This window comes from Scyliorhinus torazame, chromosome 13, assembly GCF_047496885.1.
Source record: "Scyliorhinus torazame isolate Kashiwa2021f chromosome 13, sScyTor2.1, whole genome shotgun sequence".
Lineage (NCBI taxonomy): Eukaryota > Metazoa > Chordata > Chondrichthyes > Carcharhiniformes > Scyliorhinidae > Scyliorhinus > Scyliorhinus torazame.
The window spans coordinates 227,945,116-227,965,556 of NC_092719.1; the positions used below are offsets into that span (position 1 = coordinate 227,945,116).

At 51.2% G+C, this 20,441-nt stretch overlaps 1 protein-coding gene across 7 annotated transcripts in view; it reads left to right on the forward strand.

The window, feature by feature from the left end:
• Positions 1–20,441, forward strand: part of LOC140388658 (6-phosphofructo-2-kinase/fructose-2,6-bisphosphatase 4-like) — a 442,444-nt gene that overhangs the window by 170,873 nt on the left and 251,130 nt on the right. The window contains exon 1 of one of the 7 annotated variants that reach the window (XM_072473146.1): positions 14,452–14,473. The exons of the other annotated variants lie outside the window; for them this stretch is intronic. Within the exon in view, the coding sequence (XP_072329247.1) occupies positions 14,467–14,473 (7 nt within the window). The 5' untranslated portion in view covers positions 14,452–14,466. Of the gene's footprint in view, positions 1–14,451; positions 14,474–20,441 lie in introns of those variants that run through there. 7 annotated transcript variants of the gene reach the window in all.

Sequence of the window (20,441 nt, forward strand, 5' to 3'; positions counted from 1 at the left end):
CAGCCGATTTTCGGCCTGCCGATATTCTCCCTTCCGGATGGGCCGAAGTCCCGTCGACGTGATGACCGTTCACGTCGACGTAAATCAAACCTCCTTTTCATCGGCGTGAACCTGTGCTCCAGCTTCACGCCGACCAGCGTGGAGGTGAGTGACGGCCTGGGGGGTTGGCCGCTGGGCAGGCGATGGCGTGGCCGCAGTCTGAATGTGTGGGGAGAGGTGTGTCTCGGGTTGTGTGTGTGTGTGTGCGGCGGGGGGGGGGTGGTTAGAGTGTGCTGGGCTCCGGGGGAGTGCCGGGAGGGGGGTCCGTGCCGGGGAGGAGGATGGGGGGGTCCGTGCCGGGGAGGAGGTTGGGGGGGTCCGTGCCGGGGAGGGGGATGGGGGGGGTCCGTGCCGGGGAGGGGAATGGGGGGTCCGTGCCGTGGAGGAGGTTGGGGGGGGTCCGTGCCGGGGAGGGGGATGGGGGGGGTCCGTGCCGGGGAGGGGGATGGGGGGGGTCCGTGCCGGGGAGGGGATGGGGGGTCCGTGCTGGGGCGGAGGTTTGGGGGGTCCGTGCCGGGGAGGAGGTTGGGGGGGTCCGTGCTGGGGCGGAGGTTTGGGGGGTCCGTGCCGGGGAGGAGGATGGGGGGTCCGTGCCGGGGAGAGGGGGTGCGAGGGCAAGTGGGTTGGTCCACCTGGCCAGGTGCCAGCCTCCAACAGTTGGACCCATGCGGTCCATGCCACCTGGCTTGGGGGAAGGAGGGGATATGGGCAATGATGACATGTCGTCGTTCCCCCCCCCCAACCAGGCCGTCATGTTTTCAGATCATCCAGCGATGTTGGCCGCCGTGGCGGCAGCCGCTAATGTCCATTTTGCCCTGGATGAGGAGGAGGAGGAGCGTGCCAGAGAGGCGGCGCAGGCTGCCGCAGAGGGGCAGGCGGCAGCCGCCCAGGCTGGAGGGACACCTGACCGACAGGACGAGGAGGGGGAGGAGGACGTCGCGGCCCCACGGCAACGGAGGCACCCGAGGTCGCCCCGTGTGTACCGGCCCCGGCAGTCATACCAGGACCTCACGGACCGGGAATGTAGGAGGAGACTCCGGATGAGGCGGGAAACCGTGGCACACATCTGCCACCTGCTGGCACACCTGTCACCGCGTGGCACTGGCGGGGGACACCCTCTCCCCGTGTCCGTCAAGGTTACGGTGGCCCTGAACTTTTATGCAACGGGGTCATTCCAGGCACCGAGTGGGGACCTGCCGGCATATCGCAGACATCGGTGCATCGGGGCAGTGACAGATGCCCTATATGCCATGGTGCACCGCTACATCCGCTTCCCTGTGGACCGGGCCAGCCAAGATGCCCGGGCCGTGGGCTTCTCTGCCGTGGCCGGGTTCCCCATGGTCCAGGGCGCGATTGATGGGATGCACGTCGCCGTGCGGCCACCTGCAGATAACAGGGCCGTGTTCACCAATAGGAAGGGGACCTATTCGATGAACATACAGGTGGTCTGCGACCACCGCATGATGATCCTGCAAGTCTGCGCCCGTTACCCAGAGTACACGACTCATACGTGTTGTCGCGGTCATCCATCCCCAGCATGTACGAGGGACGCCATCCCCGGCTGAGGGGCTGGTTGCTGGGCGACAGGGGCTACCCATTGCGATCGTGGCTGATGACGCCTATACGGAGGCCACGCAATGAGGCGGAGAACCGCTACACTGATGCCCATGTAGCGACAAGGGGAGTGATAGAGAGGTGCTTTGGCGTGCTGAAGATGCGTTTCAGGTGCCTGGACCTCTCTGGGGGCGCCCACCAGTATCGGTCAGATAGGGTCGGCCGCATCATTGTGGTGTGCTGCGTCCTGCATAACATAGCCCAGCAGAGGGGCGATGTGCCGCAGGTGTTGATCTCCAAATTTCTTTCTCTGTCAGTCTGGCCTCAATAAAAGTTGAGACGGATTCGCACGTAAACAGAAGTTATTTATTTAGCTTGCAAGCTTAATCATCTTACAGAAATGTAAGAGACATCCAGCCTCTTTCATTCCAGAAAACGACTGACTAAAAGACAAAGAGATCTCTGCAAAATCAATTCAAATGGTATCAAGTTTCACATACTCGACGGACATAGGTCAGCCTAGGTCCCTCCTGACCTGTTCGATCTATTCTGATTGGCTCACTTCCAATCCCTTTCTCTGGCCCCTATCAATGCAGTCTCACTCTCATAGACACACCTCTTCCTGCTTTTTCCATGCGGTCTCAAATTCCTTTGTCCCTAACTGCAAAAATCAAAGTGGCTTATTTCTACATTACATTAACTAGTATCTCTAAAGTAACTATTTTATATCACATTCGTCATTCCCTCCTTTTATCATTCCATGATAACCGAACTATCCAATCTATAGCTACGGTTCCTCATCTAAAAAGATTCGTCGCTGCATTTCCAATTCCTGTCTTAGCCCCCCTTCATCTGCTTCACCCTCATGGATTTTAACAGTTAAATTTTTTTTCTCGGTGATTGGGGCGGTGATCTGATCCAGTGCACCCAGCATTCTACCCATCACACATTTAAGGATGGCCAGGCCCACAAAGATGCAGCCGATAGCTACCACTAGATACATGGCCATATTTATCAACCAGTCCTTCCATCCTCCAGATCCCCAGTTACCCCAAGAGTCAGGATCCTGCATCCCGTCCAAGTGATCCCGTATGCGATCCATAAATGTAGTAATGTTAGCGGTCAAGTCCTGAACACCCATGATCCACTTGCCCTGTACTATGGCGCATACCCCACCCTCACGGGCCAGAAGATAGTCAAGAGCATACCGGTTCTGCATTGCAAACACCCGTAGCTGAGACAACTCCTTAGTTATTGCCCCGAGGGCTCCCAAGGTTTCATTTCCCAAAATGGTAAGGCCGCAAATAAAATAATTCCGATCACTAACAGCCAAGGAACCCCCCACACCTCGCAGTGTCAATACGCTCAGAATGCCCCACCCGGCTGAGTGGCCCCGGTTGGGTGCAAGAACCTGAGGTTTTTTCCAGTTCTCGCAAAATTCAGCAGAGACTGCCCGGCGTGCTAACTGATTATGCAGCTTCCACGCCGAAGGGCAGGGGACTGTGGTAGGGACTAGAGTCCCTATAGCAATTCGGCGGGGAAATGGGGTGACAAAACGTTGGTCGCCGTACCATTAAATAAAAAGTAGTATCCTTGTTCCGTGTGGAGACTAGCATCACAATCAGCATATCGGTTGCGTAAGGACCTCCCAGTAGCCCAGTTTATCCAATTTTGAAATGCCCATTCGGGCCGCCCAGCAATGCGGAAAGCCCTATTCCCGACAGTGATATGAGAGACATTCGCCCAGCCACAAAGGAGCTGGAGGCCAGCGTTCAATGGAACGCAAGTGGTGCTATAACAAACGCATTGGCCAGACGCCTGGGTGATATGGCACCTCCTGTCCGTACAGGTGGGAAACAGACATGTTATATTTGTGTCCACCTCTACCAGCAAACAGCCGTACCCTTCACTGCTGAAGCAATTCTCGTACGACCGGGAATCCCTATTGGGAGTGAAGTGGCTAGGTATGTACGCCCTCCACCGTCGCAGCCTATCGTACTGTGAGTGGGGATTACCCCGAGGAAGGAGAAGGCAAATAGCCGGTGGTGCTGAATCCGGATCGTAAGGAAGAGTGACGTGCTCGGGCAATGGCTCGGAACGCTGACAATGAACCACCGTTTGGGGAGTGCCCCAAAGCGGTGAAACAGAAAATAACCTAGACACCGCTGCGGGGTTTGGGTAGCAGACAACCCGTCCCTGGCCATACAGACGGTGGTAAATCTGGTAGAAGAGATTCATACTACCCGGGTTTTCCTCAGTTTGGCCTTTAATTAACTTAAGTGTATCTCCCGGTAACCTACGTTCTAGCTGTACTTCCCTTCTCACACGCCCCGTCCTCTCTCTAGTCCCTTTCTCTTTCTCATGGTCTCTTCCTACACTCTTCTGACAGCTTGATGTTACCTTTATTGTACCACTTTTAACACATCCAAAATCAAATTTACATGTATTCCAAAAACAAGGCAATGTCCACATAATGTTCCCTTCCCATCGCCGGGACCGGTGCAGCTGCTTCATGACTCCCGCATTCTCCTTAACTTTGATGACCTTCCATGAGTCGATACCATGTCCTCGTATATGGGGGCAGTGAAGAACATCACCTGTGCATAGGTGATGTATCCTTGTAGATTGGTTGGGGCTACACAGATACATAATATTCCCCTTTTCCATGTCCATCGCCAATAACACGCCAAGCGAAGTGAGGCCAAATATCAGACAGACGATGCGTAGCCACTCCATCATGCTCCACACCTGTAAAATAGCACTGGAGAAGGGAGGCAGGTTAGTATCCGACCTTTTACAGTAGTGGAGATGGACTCAATTTACAGTGATGTAGGTGGACCCAAGCACTTCGCCCCTCCACTTTAACTGCTGTGGGGGTGGTAAGGAGAACTTGGAAGGGCCCGTCCCATCGCGGCTCCGACCCCTTCCTAGTCCAATTTTTGACCATTACATAACTACCGGGCTGGACTCAAAGTGAGCTAGGTACTGGGCAATGGCTGGTGAGCCGCACGGACTGGGCCATGGAGTTCCTTGAGCACTTGCGTAAGGGCTAGAACATAGGTGGTCATTTCTTCAGTCATCTGATGAAACTGAACCCGTCTGGGAACCTGCAGGCTCCAGGGAGTTCTAAGAGGCCTGCCATAAAGAATCTCGGCGGGAGAGAGCCGGGCTGGTCCCGCAGGTGTAACCCGCTGCTGGAAGAGGGCAACGGGGAGCAACTTAAGCCATGTCAGTCCCGTGTCTGCTCTTAATTTAGCCAATTTAGTTTTGAGGGTCTGATTGTGTCTCTCAACCACCCCGGCTGCCTGCGGTCTGTAAGCACAGTGTAACTGCTGGCGTATGCCCAACTGGGAGCAAAACTCCTTGTTAATTTGTCCAATAAAATGAGGCCCATTATCAGAACTTAACTGAGCTGGTATACCGTACCGGGGAATGATTTCCCTCATCAAGACTTTAACCACAGTAGCAGCTTTACTATAGATAGTCGGATACGCCTCAACCCATCTGCTGAACACATCCACAATGACCAAAACATATTTATAACATTGACACCTTTCCAACTCAATGTAATCCATTTGGAGCGTCTCAAAGGGACCACTGGGCAACGGGGTTTGCCCCTTCCCACAAGGGATACCTTTTCCGGTGTTATATTGCTGACAAATCAAACACCGATTACTGATACTTTGGGCCAACCCCTGCATTTTAGGGTGCCACCAAGTGTCCAGCAACAAATCACTAGTCCCCCGAGCCCCACAATGAGTTGCAAAGTGTACACATTCGATGACCCATAAAGCCAGTACATCAGACATACAAGTCTGATGTGCAGGCGTGGTCCATAAAGAGGAAACAGAATCATATGTACAACCTAACCGTTTCCACATTTGTTTATCACTCTCAGGAGCGTCCTCCTGTAACCTTATGACGTCTTGGATGGTTGGCATTGGCTTGTCAGAAGCAGACACATTCATAGTAGATCGTTTAGTCTGACTTAACATTTTAGGCACCATCACTTGCTGAATTTGTGCGGCTGTGCGCGCTGCACAATCTGCTCGTTCATTACCAACGTCAACTGGGGTTGTACCATTCGTGTGGGCAGCGCATTTAATAACGGAAATCTGCGCTGGCAGAAGGAGGGCCTGCAGTAGGTCATTAACTAAACCCCGGTGGGATATTTGACCACACATAATCATGTCAGGTTGTTCTGACGAAATGTCACTCAAATCGCCCCTTATTGTGGTAGTTTCCTGAATCAAGGCTAAACAGTCGTGGCCAGGTGCGTCTTCATGGACAGGGGGACCACTAAGAAAACAGGCTGGATTGATAGTGGTACAGTGTTTAAATGTCAGACGTGGATTGTTCAAAAGGTATATCTCATACCTATTCTGACGAGCTGTGGTAAGATGCTGACCATTCGCCCCATATCCCTGGCATGGTACTGGTCATGGACCTGACGTGTAATATGAGGGCTTACCGAAGCTGACTGTGGCCATAAATGTGGTGATATTGTAACAAAATCGGCTGTACCTTCTTTTCCCGTGACTGTGGCTGTAACCTTGACTGGCCATTCGGTCTCAAGTAATGGCCGGTATTTGTCCTCCAACTCCCTGTTTCGTCCAGTTCTGTCATAGGCCAGGGTAACGTGATGCAGTGATAGTTGCTGTTCAATGTCTAACGTCCACCACTGGGGGGTGATAGAAATATAGCACTGTTGTCTCATCCTCCTCTTCGCTGATCCACCCACCCAAAGTCACTATATTGGAGCTCCTGCTGGTAAACTACCATTTCTGCCGCTTGTTGGGATCGCAGATCATCCTTTTTCATTACATACTCAGTCTTAACCTTTGTAACTGAGCCTCCTTCTTGGCCTACACCCTCCTTCCAGTAAAATCTGACTGCCCTTGCCATCTGGGAAGGGTCGTTCTCCGTCCAATTCATGTTATTACATTTCACAGCAGTAACCACAGAAGGTGGTAGGCAATGCATTAACATAGCACAGTATTGAGGGGAATTCTGACCATTTTGATACAGCAAATCGCCTGACTGCCCCCGGTAGATTTCATTAAAACGCCCCAGACATTCCTATGGCTCACCAATCTTCCCAGGTTTTAGGTCTAAGATAACAGAAAGATTCATGGGCCCCTGAAATGTGCTATTCAACGCATTCAAGATCTGTGTCCTTCTTTTCTCTATTTGCTCTCTTTTTTTTTTAAAACTTAAAAATGTTTGAAAATTCAAATTGAATTACTGCAACTTGCAAGCTTAGCTCTGATCTCAACTCAGAACTAAATTTACAATTTGCTTAACACAAACTTGTATAACTTTACAACTTAATTATTTCTTTATCTTAACAATTTTTTCTTTTAACAAGTTTTTTTTCTGTTACATACACATAAGTATTAGCAAAATCAACTATCATAAGTATTAGCAAAATCAATTATCATCTCCAGATTGACACTTTTTAAAATGGTGTCCATGATCTTCTTTAAGTTTCTATTAATCTCCAGATAAAATGAGATAAACCTTATTTCAAGTAAGTAAAATTTAAGATTCTGGCAATTTCAATCAATTGCTTTCGAAAATAATAACTTTTATCAAAGAGGTGGAGAAACCCACTGGTTTCCTTTAATTAATTCAAAACGTAACTTTGCTGGTGTTCACTGACTCAAAGGAAAGGTATCCGATTACACTATGGCTGCTGCTGTTCTCTCAAAGCCTGAGTGAGAAGCACTGTCTGTTTTCAACTCCGCCTGCTGCTGTTAACCCTTTGAGAGACTTCTGCTTCAACCTCACAATCTCAACTAGACCTCGGAACTTTACAGTCCAAGGAGACAATTTTAGCTTAATCAACTATATATTTAAAACACTCACACATAGAGTTGAACCATCTTCAGATTTAAAAACAGTTATACTGGACTGAACCCCCATCTATTGAAGTCCCATCAGCCCCTGAACCCATATAATAGACTGAACCTTTATTATTTAAAGTCCCATCAGCCTCTGAACCCTGATAATAGACTGAACCTTTATTATTTAAGTCACATCAGCCTCTGAACCCCGATAATAGACTGAACCTTTATTATTTAAGTCACATCAGCCTCTGAACCCTAATAATAGACTGAACCTTTATTATTTAAAGTCCCATCAGCCCAAAACCCTAACCCAAGCCGAAACAACAATATGAAATCCCATCAATTAAAGTGCTAATCCCCAGACTGACCTGTGATTTCGTCGAGGCGGTCTTTCTGTGCCAACCGCGAGTGACCAGACTAATCAGACGATAAGAAGAGGGGAACAATCAATGCTGGTCGTTTTCCATTTCTACATTGAGGGCCCTTTGTTCCCGTCCTCCTGTTCATAATCAGTCTAATTCTGATTTCGCAGTTGGAACAGGATCGCCCAGAGAAATCCCGGGTTTCGGCACCAAATGTTGATCTCCAAATTTCTTTCTCTGTCAGTCTGGCCTCAATAAAAGTTGAGACGGATTCGCACGTAAACAGAAGTTATTTATTTAGCTTGCAAGCTTAATCATCTTACAGAAATGTAAGAGACATCCAGCCTCTTTCATTCCAGAAAACGACTGACTAAAAGACAAAGAGATCTCTGCAAAATCAATTCAAATGGTATCAAGTTTCACATACTCGACGGACATAGGTCAGCCTAGGTCCCTCCTGACCTGTTCGATCTATTCTGATTGGCTCACTTCCAATCCCTTTCTCTGGCCCCTATCAATGCAGTCTCACTCTCATAGACACACCTCTTCCTGCTTTTTCCATGCGGTCTCAAATTCCTTTGTCCCTAACTGCAAAAATCAAAGTGGCTTATTTCTACATTACATTAACTAGTATCTCTAAAGTAACTATTTTATATCACATTCGTCACAGGCAGGGAGGGCGGAGTGGAGGAGCAGCAGGAAGAGGCGCAGTCCTCCCCAGATGAGGGGGATGGGGGTAATGGTCAGGGCAGACTGGGTAGACACAGGCGGGTGGCTGTCCACCGTTACCGGCTGGCCCAGCGGGCACGGGACAGGCTGATAGCCGCCCGCTTCACTGACTAGATGGGCGTGAGAATCGGGTAGTATGGCCACAGACCGCACACCATGGCAACAGCCGACCACCCACACCCCACACCCATCCACCCACCCAGCACCCTCATCTGTGCCCTGCACCCGTGCCAACTTACTCAGTGTCTAATTGTTTGGCCTTACGGGCCCTTTGACTACGTCTACGTGGTTCCCCAGACGGTACAGCAGAACTGGAGGTGGACTCCTGTGATTCCTGCCCTCTGACACTGGATCCCTTTGGCGGCCGTTTCCTGGGGTGTCGTGGCCTCGATGGGCCAGGCTGCAGCCCGGGCGACTGGGATGGCGAGCTGCCAGCCTGTCCTGCCCGTTGCCCACCCGATGCACCTGGGACGGAAGGGGGAGAGTCCGAGGTGTCGCGGTGTTCCCGGACCTCCCCTACAGGGGGGGCCGGGACGGACCACACCACCTCCTCCCTCGGGGTGCCCGATGGCCCCCAGGCCTCTACATGGGTGGGGGATGCGAACAGACTGGCCATCCGACGCCCCCCCGACATCTGGCGCTGCCAGCCCTGGAGGCCCGTGCTGGTATCAACAGGGGTCTGCAGGTTTGCAGCCATGGAGCCCAGGGGGTTGGCAAACCCTGTCTGTGACTGTGCGACGCCGGCTCGCACATGGCCACTGGCGCCGATGCCCTCAGCGATGGCCTGCTGAGACTGGGCCATGGGCTGCAGAGACTGGGCTATGGTGTTGAGCGCCTCTGCCATCTGGCGCTGGCACTGGCTCATGGCCTCCTGTGAGAGGGCAGCCATGTCCTGGGCCACAGACGCCGCCTGCACGGAAAGCCCCAGACCTCGCAAACCGTTCCCCATGTCTGACACCGTCGCACCCATTGCCTCCACCGCGGACGCCACCCGTGCGGTGTCAGCCTGGATGGCACGCATGACCGGCACCACTCCCAGCTCCTGGACGCGGGTGGACTCCTCCACCTGCGACTGCAGCTGCCGCAAGCCGGCCGTCACCCTCTTCGCTCGTCTCCGGGTCGGTGGTTGCATCGGATCTATGTGTGGGTGTGGAAACTCCAGGAACCCGGGATCCATCTGGGCGGCAGATGTTCGCTTGGGCTGGGCTGCCCTCCGACCGCCCGGCCCCTCTGCTGCTCCTACCTCCACCTGCTGTACCGGGACGGCTGTGTTGTGCGCACCAGTGAGTGTACCAGACGCCTCATCACTAAAGTGCCCAACCGAGGTGAGTGTTTCTGCGATGGTGGAGGGTGTTGGTGACAGCAGTGGCGTTGTGTCGTGCTCTTCGTCCCACTCTGAGTCCATGGCACTTTGGGGTGGGGGTTCGTCTCCACCCATCCACTCTGAGTCACTGTCCGGTATTTTGTCTTCCTGGGTAGTGCTGTCGCGGGCAGTGGTGTCCTGGGCAGTGGTGTCCTGGGCAGTGGTGTCCTGGGCAGTGGTGTCCTGGGCAGTGGTGTCCTGGGTAGTGGTGTTCTGGCTCGAATGTGACGGGGGCCTGTGGCTGCCCCCCTCGTCGCTGGGTGGTCGCTCCCGCACGTGACGGGGGTGTCGTCTTCCTGTTGCTCCAGGTCTCTCCGTCTCCCGTGGTGTGCGAGGGGCATCCTGCGGGTGTCGCATGCTAGAGGGTCTGGGTCTCTCTGTCTCCCGTGGCCTCCGAGGGGCATCCTGCGGGCGTCGCATGCTAGAGGGTCCGGGTCTCTCTGTCACCCGTGGCCTCCGAGGGGCATCCTGCGGGCGGTCTGCATTTGCGGGGATGGGTGCCTGGACGTTTGGTCCTGCGATACACAATGAAGCATGCATGGTTAGACACGCAGGCAGTGATCAGGTGATATGGGGGAGGGGGATATAGGGGAGGGGGGATATGGGGACGGGCTGTCGGTGGCTCACTTGCTAGTACGCCCCCGACCTCTGCATCAGCAATCTCCCGGTCGTCAGGTCCGCCAGCCAGTTCCAGGGCCCTTTCCTCGTGTTCGGTCAGTGGCCTCTCATCAGCGGGGCCTCCTCCAGTCCTCACATGCTCCCTATTGTTGTGTGCGCGCTTCTCCTGTGGGGGGGGGGGGCGGGGTGGGTGGGGGTGGTGGCAGGGGTAAAAGGCAACAGTGTTAGGCAGGTATATGAATGCACGCCATCGGTTGCGCGTGCATTGCAGAGGTTAAGGTTAGGGCTGGATTCACTTGGGGATATGGGGGAGTGGGGGGATATGGGGGAGTGGGGGGATATGGGGGAGTGGGGGGATATGGGGGAGGGGGGTTATGGGGGAGGGGGGATATGGGGGAGGGAGGATATGGGGGAGGGAGGATATGGGGGAGAGGGGATATGGGGGAGGGGGGATATGGGGGAGGGGGGATTTGGGGGATTCACTTGGGGATATGGGGGAGTGGGGGGATATGGGGGATGGGGGAGGGGGGATATGGGGGAGGAGGGGATATGGGAAGGGGGGATATGGGGGAGGGGGGATATGGGGGAGGGGGGATATGGGGAGGGGGATATGGGGGAGGGGGATATGGGGTAGGGAGGATATGGGGGAGGGGGGATATGGGGGAGGGGGGATTTGGGGGATTCACTTGGGGATATGGGGGAGGGGGGATGGGGGAGGGGGGATATGGGGGAGGAGGGGATATGGGGAGGAGGGGATATGGGGAGGGGGGATATGGGGAGGGGGGATATGGGGGGGGATATGGGGGAGGCTCACCCTGCCTGCTCTGATGAGGTCGTTCACCTTCTTGTGGCACTGGGTGCCTGTTCGTGGTGTCGGGGCCACAGCGGTGACGGCCTCTGCCACTTCCCTCCACAGACGCTGGCTGTGGCGTGGGGGCAACTCTGCGGCCGTGCCCGGGATACAGGGCGTCCCTCCTCTGCTCCACTGCATCCAGGAGCGCCTCCACATCGCGTGACTCGAACCTCGGGGCTGAGCGACGGCCAGCCATCCAGTCGGGTGTTCCGGTCGGGTGTTCCGGTCGGGTGGGGGGGAGCAGCGTGGCCTTATGAGCCATCACGCCGTGCAGCGCGTATGACGCTGCACGGCGTGAACCACTGCGCAAGCGCGGATCCCGTTACGTTGCTGCTAGCCCATTTCGGGCCGGAGACTTTCGACCCATTTTTCCGACGTGACGCAAGTCGGATTTGCGCCGTTTTTTGCGCCGATCGACGGATTTTGCGCCGATAACGGAGAATTTCGCCCCAGAACTGTACACAGTACTCCAAATGTGGCCTTACCAAAGTTTTGTATAGCTGCATCATCACCTCACGGCTCTTAAATTTAATCCCTCTGTTAATGAACGCTAGCACACCATAGGCCTTCTTCACAGCTCTATCCACTTGAGTGGCAACTTTCAAAGATGTATGAACATAGACCCCAAGATCTCTCTGCTCCTCCACATTGCCAAGAACTCTACCGTTAACCCTGTATTCCGCATTCATATTTGTCCTTCCAAAATGGACAACCTCACACTTTTCAGGGTTAAACTCCATCTGCCACTTCTCAGCCCAGCTCTGCATCCTATCTATGTCTCTTTGCAGCCGACAACAGCCCTCCTCATTATCCACAACTCCACCAATCTTCGTATCGTCTGCAAATTTACTGACCCACCCTTCAACTCCCTCATCCAAGTCATTAATGAAAATCACAAACAGCAGAGGACCCACATGGACTGCAACAGTTCAAGAAGGCAACTCACCACCAACTTCTGAAGGGTAACTTGGGATGGACAATAAATGCTGGGTCTAGCCAGGTCTTTTGTATACTCAGCAGCTGGCCTCCTCTTTCTGCAGATCAGAACTAACTGTAGTGGAGAGAGAGAGAAAAAGGGTCTTTCCTTGAAGACTTCTAGAGATCTCAGGAGAGATAACAGCCTGGGCTTTTGTCAGACTTTCAAACAGGGGTTAAACTTTCACAGGATGACTAGTGAGAATTTTAATCGCTAGACATTAGCTGATTGAGAGAGTCCAAACCTGTGTCCCCCACTCTCCTCAGTCAACACCGAACTGAACTCAAAAATGGAGTTGGCCTCTTTACAGAATCTTCTGGAGCTTTCTCCCAATCAAAAGATACACAAGTCCCGGGATTCCAAAAGAATAGATTAGCTGCTAGCCAAGTCCATCAAAATGTGACATCACTGGACCATGCTGAACAGCACATTGTACCGAGGGGAGTCCTTAGACCAGTCCAAATAGCATATTAGGCTCGGTTAATTCGGTTTAAAAACAGTCTGCAGAATTGTAGTAGCCTGCATAAGGGAAAAGCAAGATTTAAACGAGTAAAGCAAAGTTTCTTTATTCTTTCTTTCTTTTGAGGATCCTTACATGAGTGAGAAAGCTTCTTCTGAACTCCCTTCTCAATCCATTATCATCTTGAGATCATGGTCTCTGGCTTCAATTTTCTGCTGTTGGAAATTAGCTGCCCAAGTTTATATTATCACTTCCTTTCATGGTGTTAAATATGATAACGGCTGGTTTAGCACAGTGGGCTAAACAGCTGGCTTGTAATGCAGAACAAGGCAACAGCCGGGTTCAATTCCTGTACCGGTCTCCCCGAACAGGCGCTGGAATGTGGCGACGAGGGGCTTTTCACAGTAACTTCGTTCAAGCCTACTTGTGACAATAAGCTATTAATATTATTATTATTATTATAAATTCCTCCTCAACCTTCTCATTCTGAGAAGCCTCCCTCATTCCCAGGCTGAGTCAAGGATTGGTGGAAAACTCCTTTTTGTGGTTCCCCATCAGCTACTGCAGTTAAATCTGCTGTTTAGACTTTTATTCTTGTCCACGGCAGAGGGCAGCTGATGGTCTGTGGACAGTGGATGGTCTGCAGTTGACAGTGACACTGCCAGTTAAACAATTCTATTGGATCTGGAGCAGATGGCTAGTTAGTTTTCCAAATACCAGCGATATCGGGAATCCGGCTAGATGGTGTTTTTTTTCTATTCATTCATGGAATGTGGGTGTGTCGCTGGTGAGGCCAGAATTAATTGCCCATCCCTAATTGCCCTAGAGAAGGAGGTGGTGAGCTGCCTTCTTGAACTGCTGCAGTCTGTGTGTCGTAGGTACAGGATGTTGCCCCAGCGACAGTGAAGGAACGGTGATATATTTCCAAGTCCGGGTAGTGAGTGACTTGGAGGGGAACCTCCAGGAGGTGGGGTTCCAGGTATTTGCTGCTCTTGTCCTAAATGGTAAATGTTGCCAGTTTGGAAGAAACAGGCCTCAATTTTCCATCCGTTCCTGCTTGCCGTGGGTTTCCTGGCAGTGGGGGGTGCATAGAACGGGAAACCCCACACCAGTGGTGAGACCAGAAGCTCCCACTTTGACGGGCTGCCTCCGCTGCCGTCAAACACACCCTGAAAATCCCGCCAATAATATTGTGCAGGTCGATCACTGGCCCAGAACATGCAGCCAGCAATGTCCAGCTTCAGTCACAGCCTGTGCTTAGCTCGGAGAATGTGTACCTGTTTACACATCCCCATAGAATTGATTCCTTGTGGCTGTACTGCGGCATGTACCCTTTACTGTAAATAGAACAAGCTGCATAGCATCGACCAATCTGCTTGGGTAAGCTTCTTTAATGTAAACAGGCGTCAGCATATCACTGATTAGTGTGGTATAACCTGATGCATAGATTCACTGCAGACCCACAGTCACTCTGCCTCTCCATTGGTAACTGAGATTCTGTTCGCTATTGGAACTGTGACCTTCACCTCTGGCCTGCTGATTACGTTGATTAACAAAATAACATCGCGGTGATCCTTGGGACTCCCAAAAGTGTGCGACTGGACATTATCGTGTTACGCTGGACACAGTTTGAAGAATCCAATCTTCTCGCTCAGTGCCTCCCATGTTAGGTACAGATTTCTCATTTGCCTCAAATTGGTTATTTAATTAAGAATTTATAACCTAACTTGCAGTGAGTTTTAAATACTGTTCTGTAAATGTTTTGAGCAAATTGTACTGAGAATTCAACTTTGCATCTGACCGTTTGGCTTTACCCCTTCTGATAAGAAGAGATTATGGACATTTAAAACATCAGACTTGGGAACAGGAGTCGGCCATTTGGCCCTTCGAGTTGCTGCATCATTCAATAAGATTATGGTTGTGGTCTCGGCCTCGCCTTCCTGTTCTCGTTTCTCTCCCCCCCCCCCCCCCCCCCCCGCCACCAAACACCACCGCCAATCGTTGACTCCCTTTATCAAAAATCTATTTAACTCGGCCTTGAATACATTTTTTGGAGAAAGAGAATTCCACAGACCTTCAGAGAAAAAAAATCCTCATCATCTCTGTCTTAAAAGGAGACATGTTCCCTTGTTCTAGTCTCATCCACAAGTGGAAACATCTGTCTGGTATCCACCCTATCCTCAGGACCTTATGTGTTTCAATAAGATCACCTCATTCTTCTAAACTCCAATGGATATCGATGAGCCTAACCTGTTCAAACTTTTGTCATAAAATAAGCCCCTCATCTGAGGAATGAGTCAAGTGAACCTTCTCCGAATTGTTTTTAATACAATTACATCTTTTTTCAAGTATGGAGGTCAGGAATGTACACCATTTTATCACTGTTGTTTCACCAAGGCTCTGTACAGCTGCAGTAAAACCTTCTTACTTTTATATTCCATTCCGATTACAAAAAAGGCAAACGTTACATTTGCCCTCCCAATCACTTGCTGAATTTGTATTCTAATATTTTGTGATTCATGTACAAGGATACCTGTATCACCGAGTTCTGTAATCTCTCTCCACTTACATCATTTGCTGCTTGCCTGTTCTTCCTGCCAAACTGGACAAGTTCACATTTACCTACATTATACTCCCATCTGCCAGATTGTTCCCACTCACTTAACCTGTCTCCATCTGTTTGCAGCCTCTCCACCTCCTCTTGGCAACTAACTTTCCTATGTATCTCTGTGTCATCAGCAAATTTAGCGACCATGCATTCAGTCCCTTCATCCAATCTCATTGATATCGATTGTAAAGCATTGAGGACACAGAGCACTGATCCATGTGGCACTCTCGCCAATTCAAGAATATCAATTTATCCCTATTCTCTGCTTCCTGTTTGCCTCCTTTATCCACGTTAATGTTACCCCCAAGGCCATGTACTCCTATCTTGTGTAGTAATCTTTGATGTGACATCCTATCAAATGCCTTTTGGAAATCACATTTATCAGTTCCCCATTATCCACGTTTGTCAAAAATTTCAAATAAATTAGTTAAACAGGGGGCAGGATTTTCCGACCCCCCGCTGGGTCGGAGAATATCGGGTGAATCCTGCCCCCGCCGTGTCCCGAATTCTCCGCCACCAGAGATTCGGCAGGGGCGGAAACCCCCGGCGATTCTCTGGCCCGAAGTCCCGCCGGTGTCAACCCTCTCCTGCCAGCGTGGATTAAACCACCTACCTTACAGGTGGGAGCAGGCTGTGCGGGCGGGTTCTGTGGTCCTGGGGGGGGGGGGGGGGGGGGGGGGGGGGGGGGCGGCGGGGCGATCTGGCCCCGGGGGGGGTGCCCCCACGGTGGCCTGGCCCGCGATCGGGGCCCACCGATCCGCGGGCAGGCCTGTGCCGTGGGGGCACTCTTTTTCTTCCGCCTTCGCCATGGTCTCCACCATGGTGGAGGCGGAAGAGACCCCCTCCCCTGCGCATGCGGGGGATGACGTCAGCAGTCGCTGACGCTCCCGTGCATGCGTGGACTTACGCAGGATGGCAAAGTCCTTTTGGCCCTGTCTGGTGTGGCGCCAAAGACCTTCCACGCCAGCCGGTGGAGCAGAAACCACTCCGGCGTGGGCCTAGCCCCTCAAGGTGAGGTCTTGGCCCCTAAAGGTGCGGTCTCCTCACCTTTGGGACAGCCCGACGCCAGAGTGGTTCCTGCCACTCCATCACGCCGGGACCCCTTGCCCCGCTGGGTAGGGGAGAATCCTGCCCAGGATTCCCCTTTCGCAAACCCATCTTCACAAAGCCTTTTTTTAAAATTCATTTTTATGGGATGTGGGCTTCGCTGGCCAGGCCAACATTTATTGTCCATCCCTAATTGCCCTTGAGAGGCTGCCTTTTTGAACTGCTGCAGTCCGTGTGGTATAGGTACACGCACTGTGCTGTTGGGGAGGGAGTTCCAGGATTTTGACCCAGCGACAGTGAAGGAACGGTGATATATTTCCAAGTCAGGGTGGTGAGTGACTTGGAAGGGAACCTCCTGGTGGTGGGTTTCCCAGGTATCTGCTGATCCCATCCTTCTAGATGGTAGTGATCGTGGGTTTGGAAGGTGCTGTTGAAGGATCCTTGGTGAGTTGCTACAGTGCATCTTGTAGATGGTGCATATAGCTGGTATACTGTGTGTTGGTGGCGGAGGGAGTGAATGTGTGAGGGAGGGGGAGTAATCAAGTGGGGCGGCTTTCTCTTGGATGGTGTCGATCTGCTTGAGCGTAGTTGAAGCTGTGGCAAGTGGCGAGAATTCCTTTTTCTGTACTCAGTATCTTTTGATATTTGTTGATTAGTTTCAATCTATCAGTTGTTGGCTTGGAACAGGTCCTGAAACAGGCTGAGGAATGGGCAGCACGGTAGCACAGTGGTTAGCACAGTTGCTTCACAGCTCCAGGGTCCCAGGTTCGATTCCCCGCTGGGTCACTGTCTGTGTGGAGTCTGCACGTTCTCCTCGTGTCTGCGTAGATTTCCTCCGGGTGCTCCAGTTTCCTCCCACAAGACTTGCTGTTAGATTATCATACATCATCATAGAATATACAGTGCAGAAGGAGGCCATTCTGCCATCGAGTCTGCACCAGCTCTTGGAAAGAGCACCCTACCCAAGGTCCACACCTCCACTCTATCCCCATAGCCCAGTAACCCCACCCAACAGTAAGGGACATTTTGGACACTAAGGGCAATTTAGCATGGCTTAGGTAATTTGGACATTCTGAATTCTCCCTCAGTGAATCCGAACAGGCGCCGGAATGTGGCACCTAGGGGCTTTTCACAGTAACTTCATTGCAGTTTTTAAAAAAAATTTAGAGTGCCCAATTCATGTTTTCCAATTTAGGGGCAATTTAGCGTGGCCAATCCACCTACCCTGCACATCTTTGGGTTGTGGGGGTGAAACCCACACAGACACTGGGAGAATGTGCAAACGCCACACGGACAGTGACCTAGAGCCGGGATCGAACCTGGGACCTCGGCGCCCTGAGGCAGCAGTGCTAACAACAGCGCCACCGTGCTGCCCATCATGCTTTTATAAAGGATTTTGTTTGCAAGGCCTGGGAGCTTTTAGCCAGATGATGATATTGACCAGAGAATTGTGTTTTTCAGTCTGGACTAATGCACTGTGGTTTGACTGGGGGATGTCCTGGGGAGTTAATGTGCTTTCAGCCTGGAAAGTGAATTTGTTTAATAATAATCTTTATTGTCACATGTAGACTTACATTAACACTGCAATGAAGTTACTGTGAAAATCCCCTAGTCACCTGTTTTCAGCTTGGGGAGATTGTGATGTGAAGATGCCGGTGTTCGACTTTGGTGAGCACGGTAAGAAGTCTTACAACACCAGGTTAAAGTCCAACAGGTTTGTTTCAAACACTAGCTCTCGGAGCACTGCTCCTTCCTCAGGTGAATGAAGAGGTATTTTCCAGAAACCAAGATATAGACAAATTCAAAGGTGCAAGACCATGCTTAGAATGCGAGCATTTGCAGGTAATTAAGTCTTTACAGATCCAGAGATGGGGTAACCCCAGGTTAAAGAGGTGTGAATTGTCTCAAGCCAGGACAGTTGGTAGGATTTCACAGGCCAGATGCTGGGGGGGTGAATGTAATGTGACATGAATCCCAGGTCCCGGTTGAGGCCGCACTCATGTGTGCGGAACTTGGCTATAAGTTTCTGCTCGGCGATTCTGCGTTGTTGCGCGTCCTGAAGGCCGCCCTGGAGAACGCTTACCCGGAGATCAGAGGTTGAATGCCCTTGACTGCTGAAGTGTTCCCCGACTAGAAGGGAACATTCCTGCCTGGCGATTGTCGTGTGATGTCCATTCATCCGTTGTTGCAGCGTCTGCATGGTCTCGCCAATGTACCACGCTTCGGGACATCCTTTCCTGCAGCGTATGAGGTAGACAACTGTAAAGACTTAATTACCTGCAAATGCTCGCATTCTAAGCTTTGTCTTGCATCTTTGAATTTGTCTATATATATGTTTCTGGAACATACCTCTTCATTCACCTGAGGAAGGAGCAGTGCTCCGAAAGCTAGTGTTTGAAACAAAGCTGTTGGACTTTAACCTGGTGTTGTTAGACTTCTTACTGGGGAGATTATGTCACTGCTGGATGGAGCTAAGGGAAAAAGATTTTGAGAAAGCTTTGGAGAGGAGTTCAAGTCTGATCTGGCAATCCTTGTTTTTAAAAAAAAATGTTTTTAAGAGTTTCCAATTCAGTTTTTCTAATTAAGGGGCAATTTAGCGTGGCCAATCCACCTACCTTGCACATCTTTTTTAGGTTGTGGAGACGAAACCCATGCAAACACGGGGAGAATGTGCAAACTCCACACGGACAGTGACCCAGAGTGGGATCAAACCTGGGACCTCGGTGCCGTGAGGCAGCAGTGCTAGCCACTGCGCCACCCTGCTGCCCTCGGCAATCAAATAGTTTTGACTACACGTAAAGGCAATTTTCTATCACAGTAGCATAGTTATAAAAAGAGTAATAATATTTAAAGCAGAACAGTCTTGTCGGAGGACATGGAAGAAGCTGATGCACGTCAAGTGTATCAGCTTTTAGAAGATATTCAGCCAGAGTCTGAAGGGGTTCTAACAGGAGTCTAACTCTGTTCTGTGAAGCAAGTAATACTCAATGCCTTGCGGATTTTAAGATGGATTGAGAGCTTTATGTTTCTTTTCTTGTTGTTAATGGGGAGTTGAGTAGTAGTGTTTAAGGGGTAATTGTAAGCTGTTCTTTGCGGGTGTGATGTCAAACAGTTTAATTTTAAAAATGTATTTTTATTAGAGATTTTCCATTTTAAAATAAATTTTACAACAAAACCCATATTACCCACAGCAGGTGATACACAAATCCAGCGTAACAAAAACCCCAACCAATCATGCCCAGCCCCATCCACTAAGAAAAACAGTCGAAAAAAGAAACAAAATGAAACAAACCCCACCCCCACCCCAGAAAGCAACTGACGGTGACTCATCCCTTAAAGTAGGTAAGGAATAGCTGCCATGCCCTGTAGAACCCCCTAACAGGGTACTTGACTTTTTCGGGTACAAGAATTCCATTGTGCCACTTAATCACACCGAGGCGCTGGCGGAGTAGAAGACCTCCACCCCAGCAGAACTCATCTCCAGGCGATCAACGAGGCAAAGTCAAGGACACCTGCCTTCACTCCCGTTTGCAGCCCCGAAGAGTCTGACACATTAAAAATGGCCACCAGAGTACAAGCTCCAGATCGATACTCAGAATCACTGGCATGGTCCTGAAGCAGGAGACCCAAAGGTTACCAGTTTGGGGCAAGACTAGAACATGTGGTTGTGATTGGCTAGCCCAATCAATTTTGGCCCGAGACCAAACCTCTCCAGATCTTTGAAACGGTACCTCCATTCCACCTTGTCAAGTGCCTTCTCCGCCTAAAGACACAATCACCTTCGGCCTGGGCTCCTTGGACGGGGAGAGAAGAATATTCAACAGTCTCCGAATATTGGCTGACAATTGCCAGCCCTTGACAAAGCCCGACTGCTCCTCCGCAACCACCTCTGGGAGACGGGGCTCCAGCCTTACCACCAACACCCTAGCCAGCATCTTGGCGTCCACATTTAACAGCGAGATAGGCCGCCATGACCCACACTC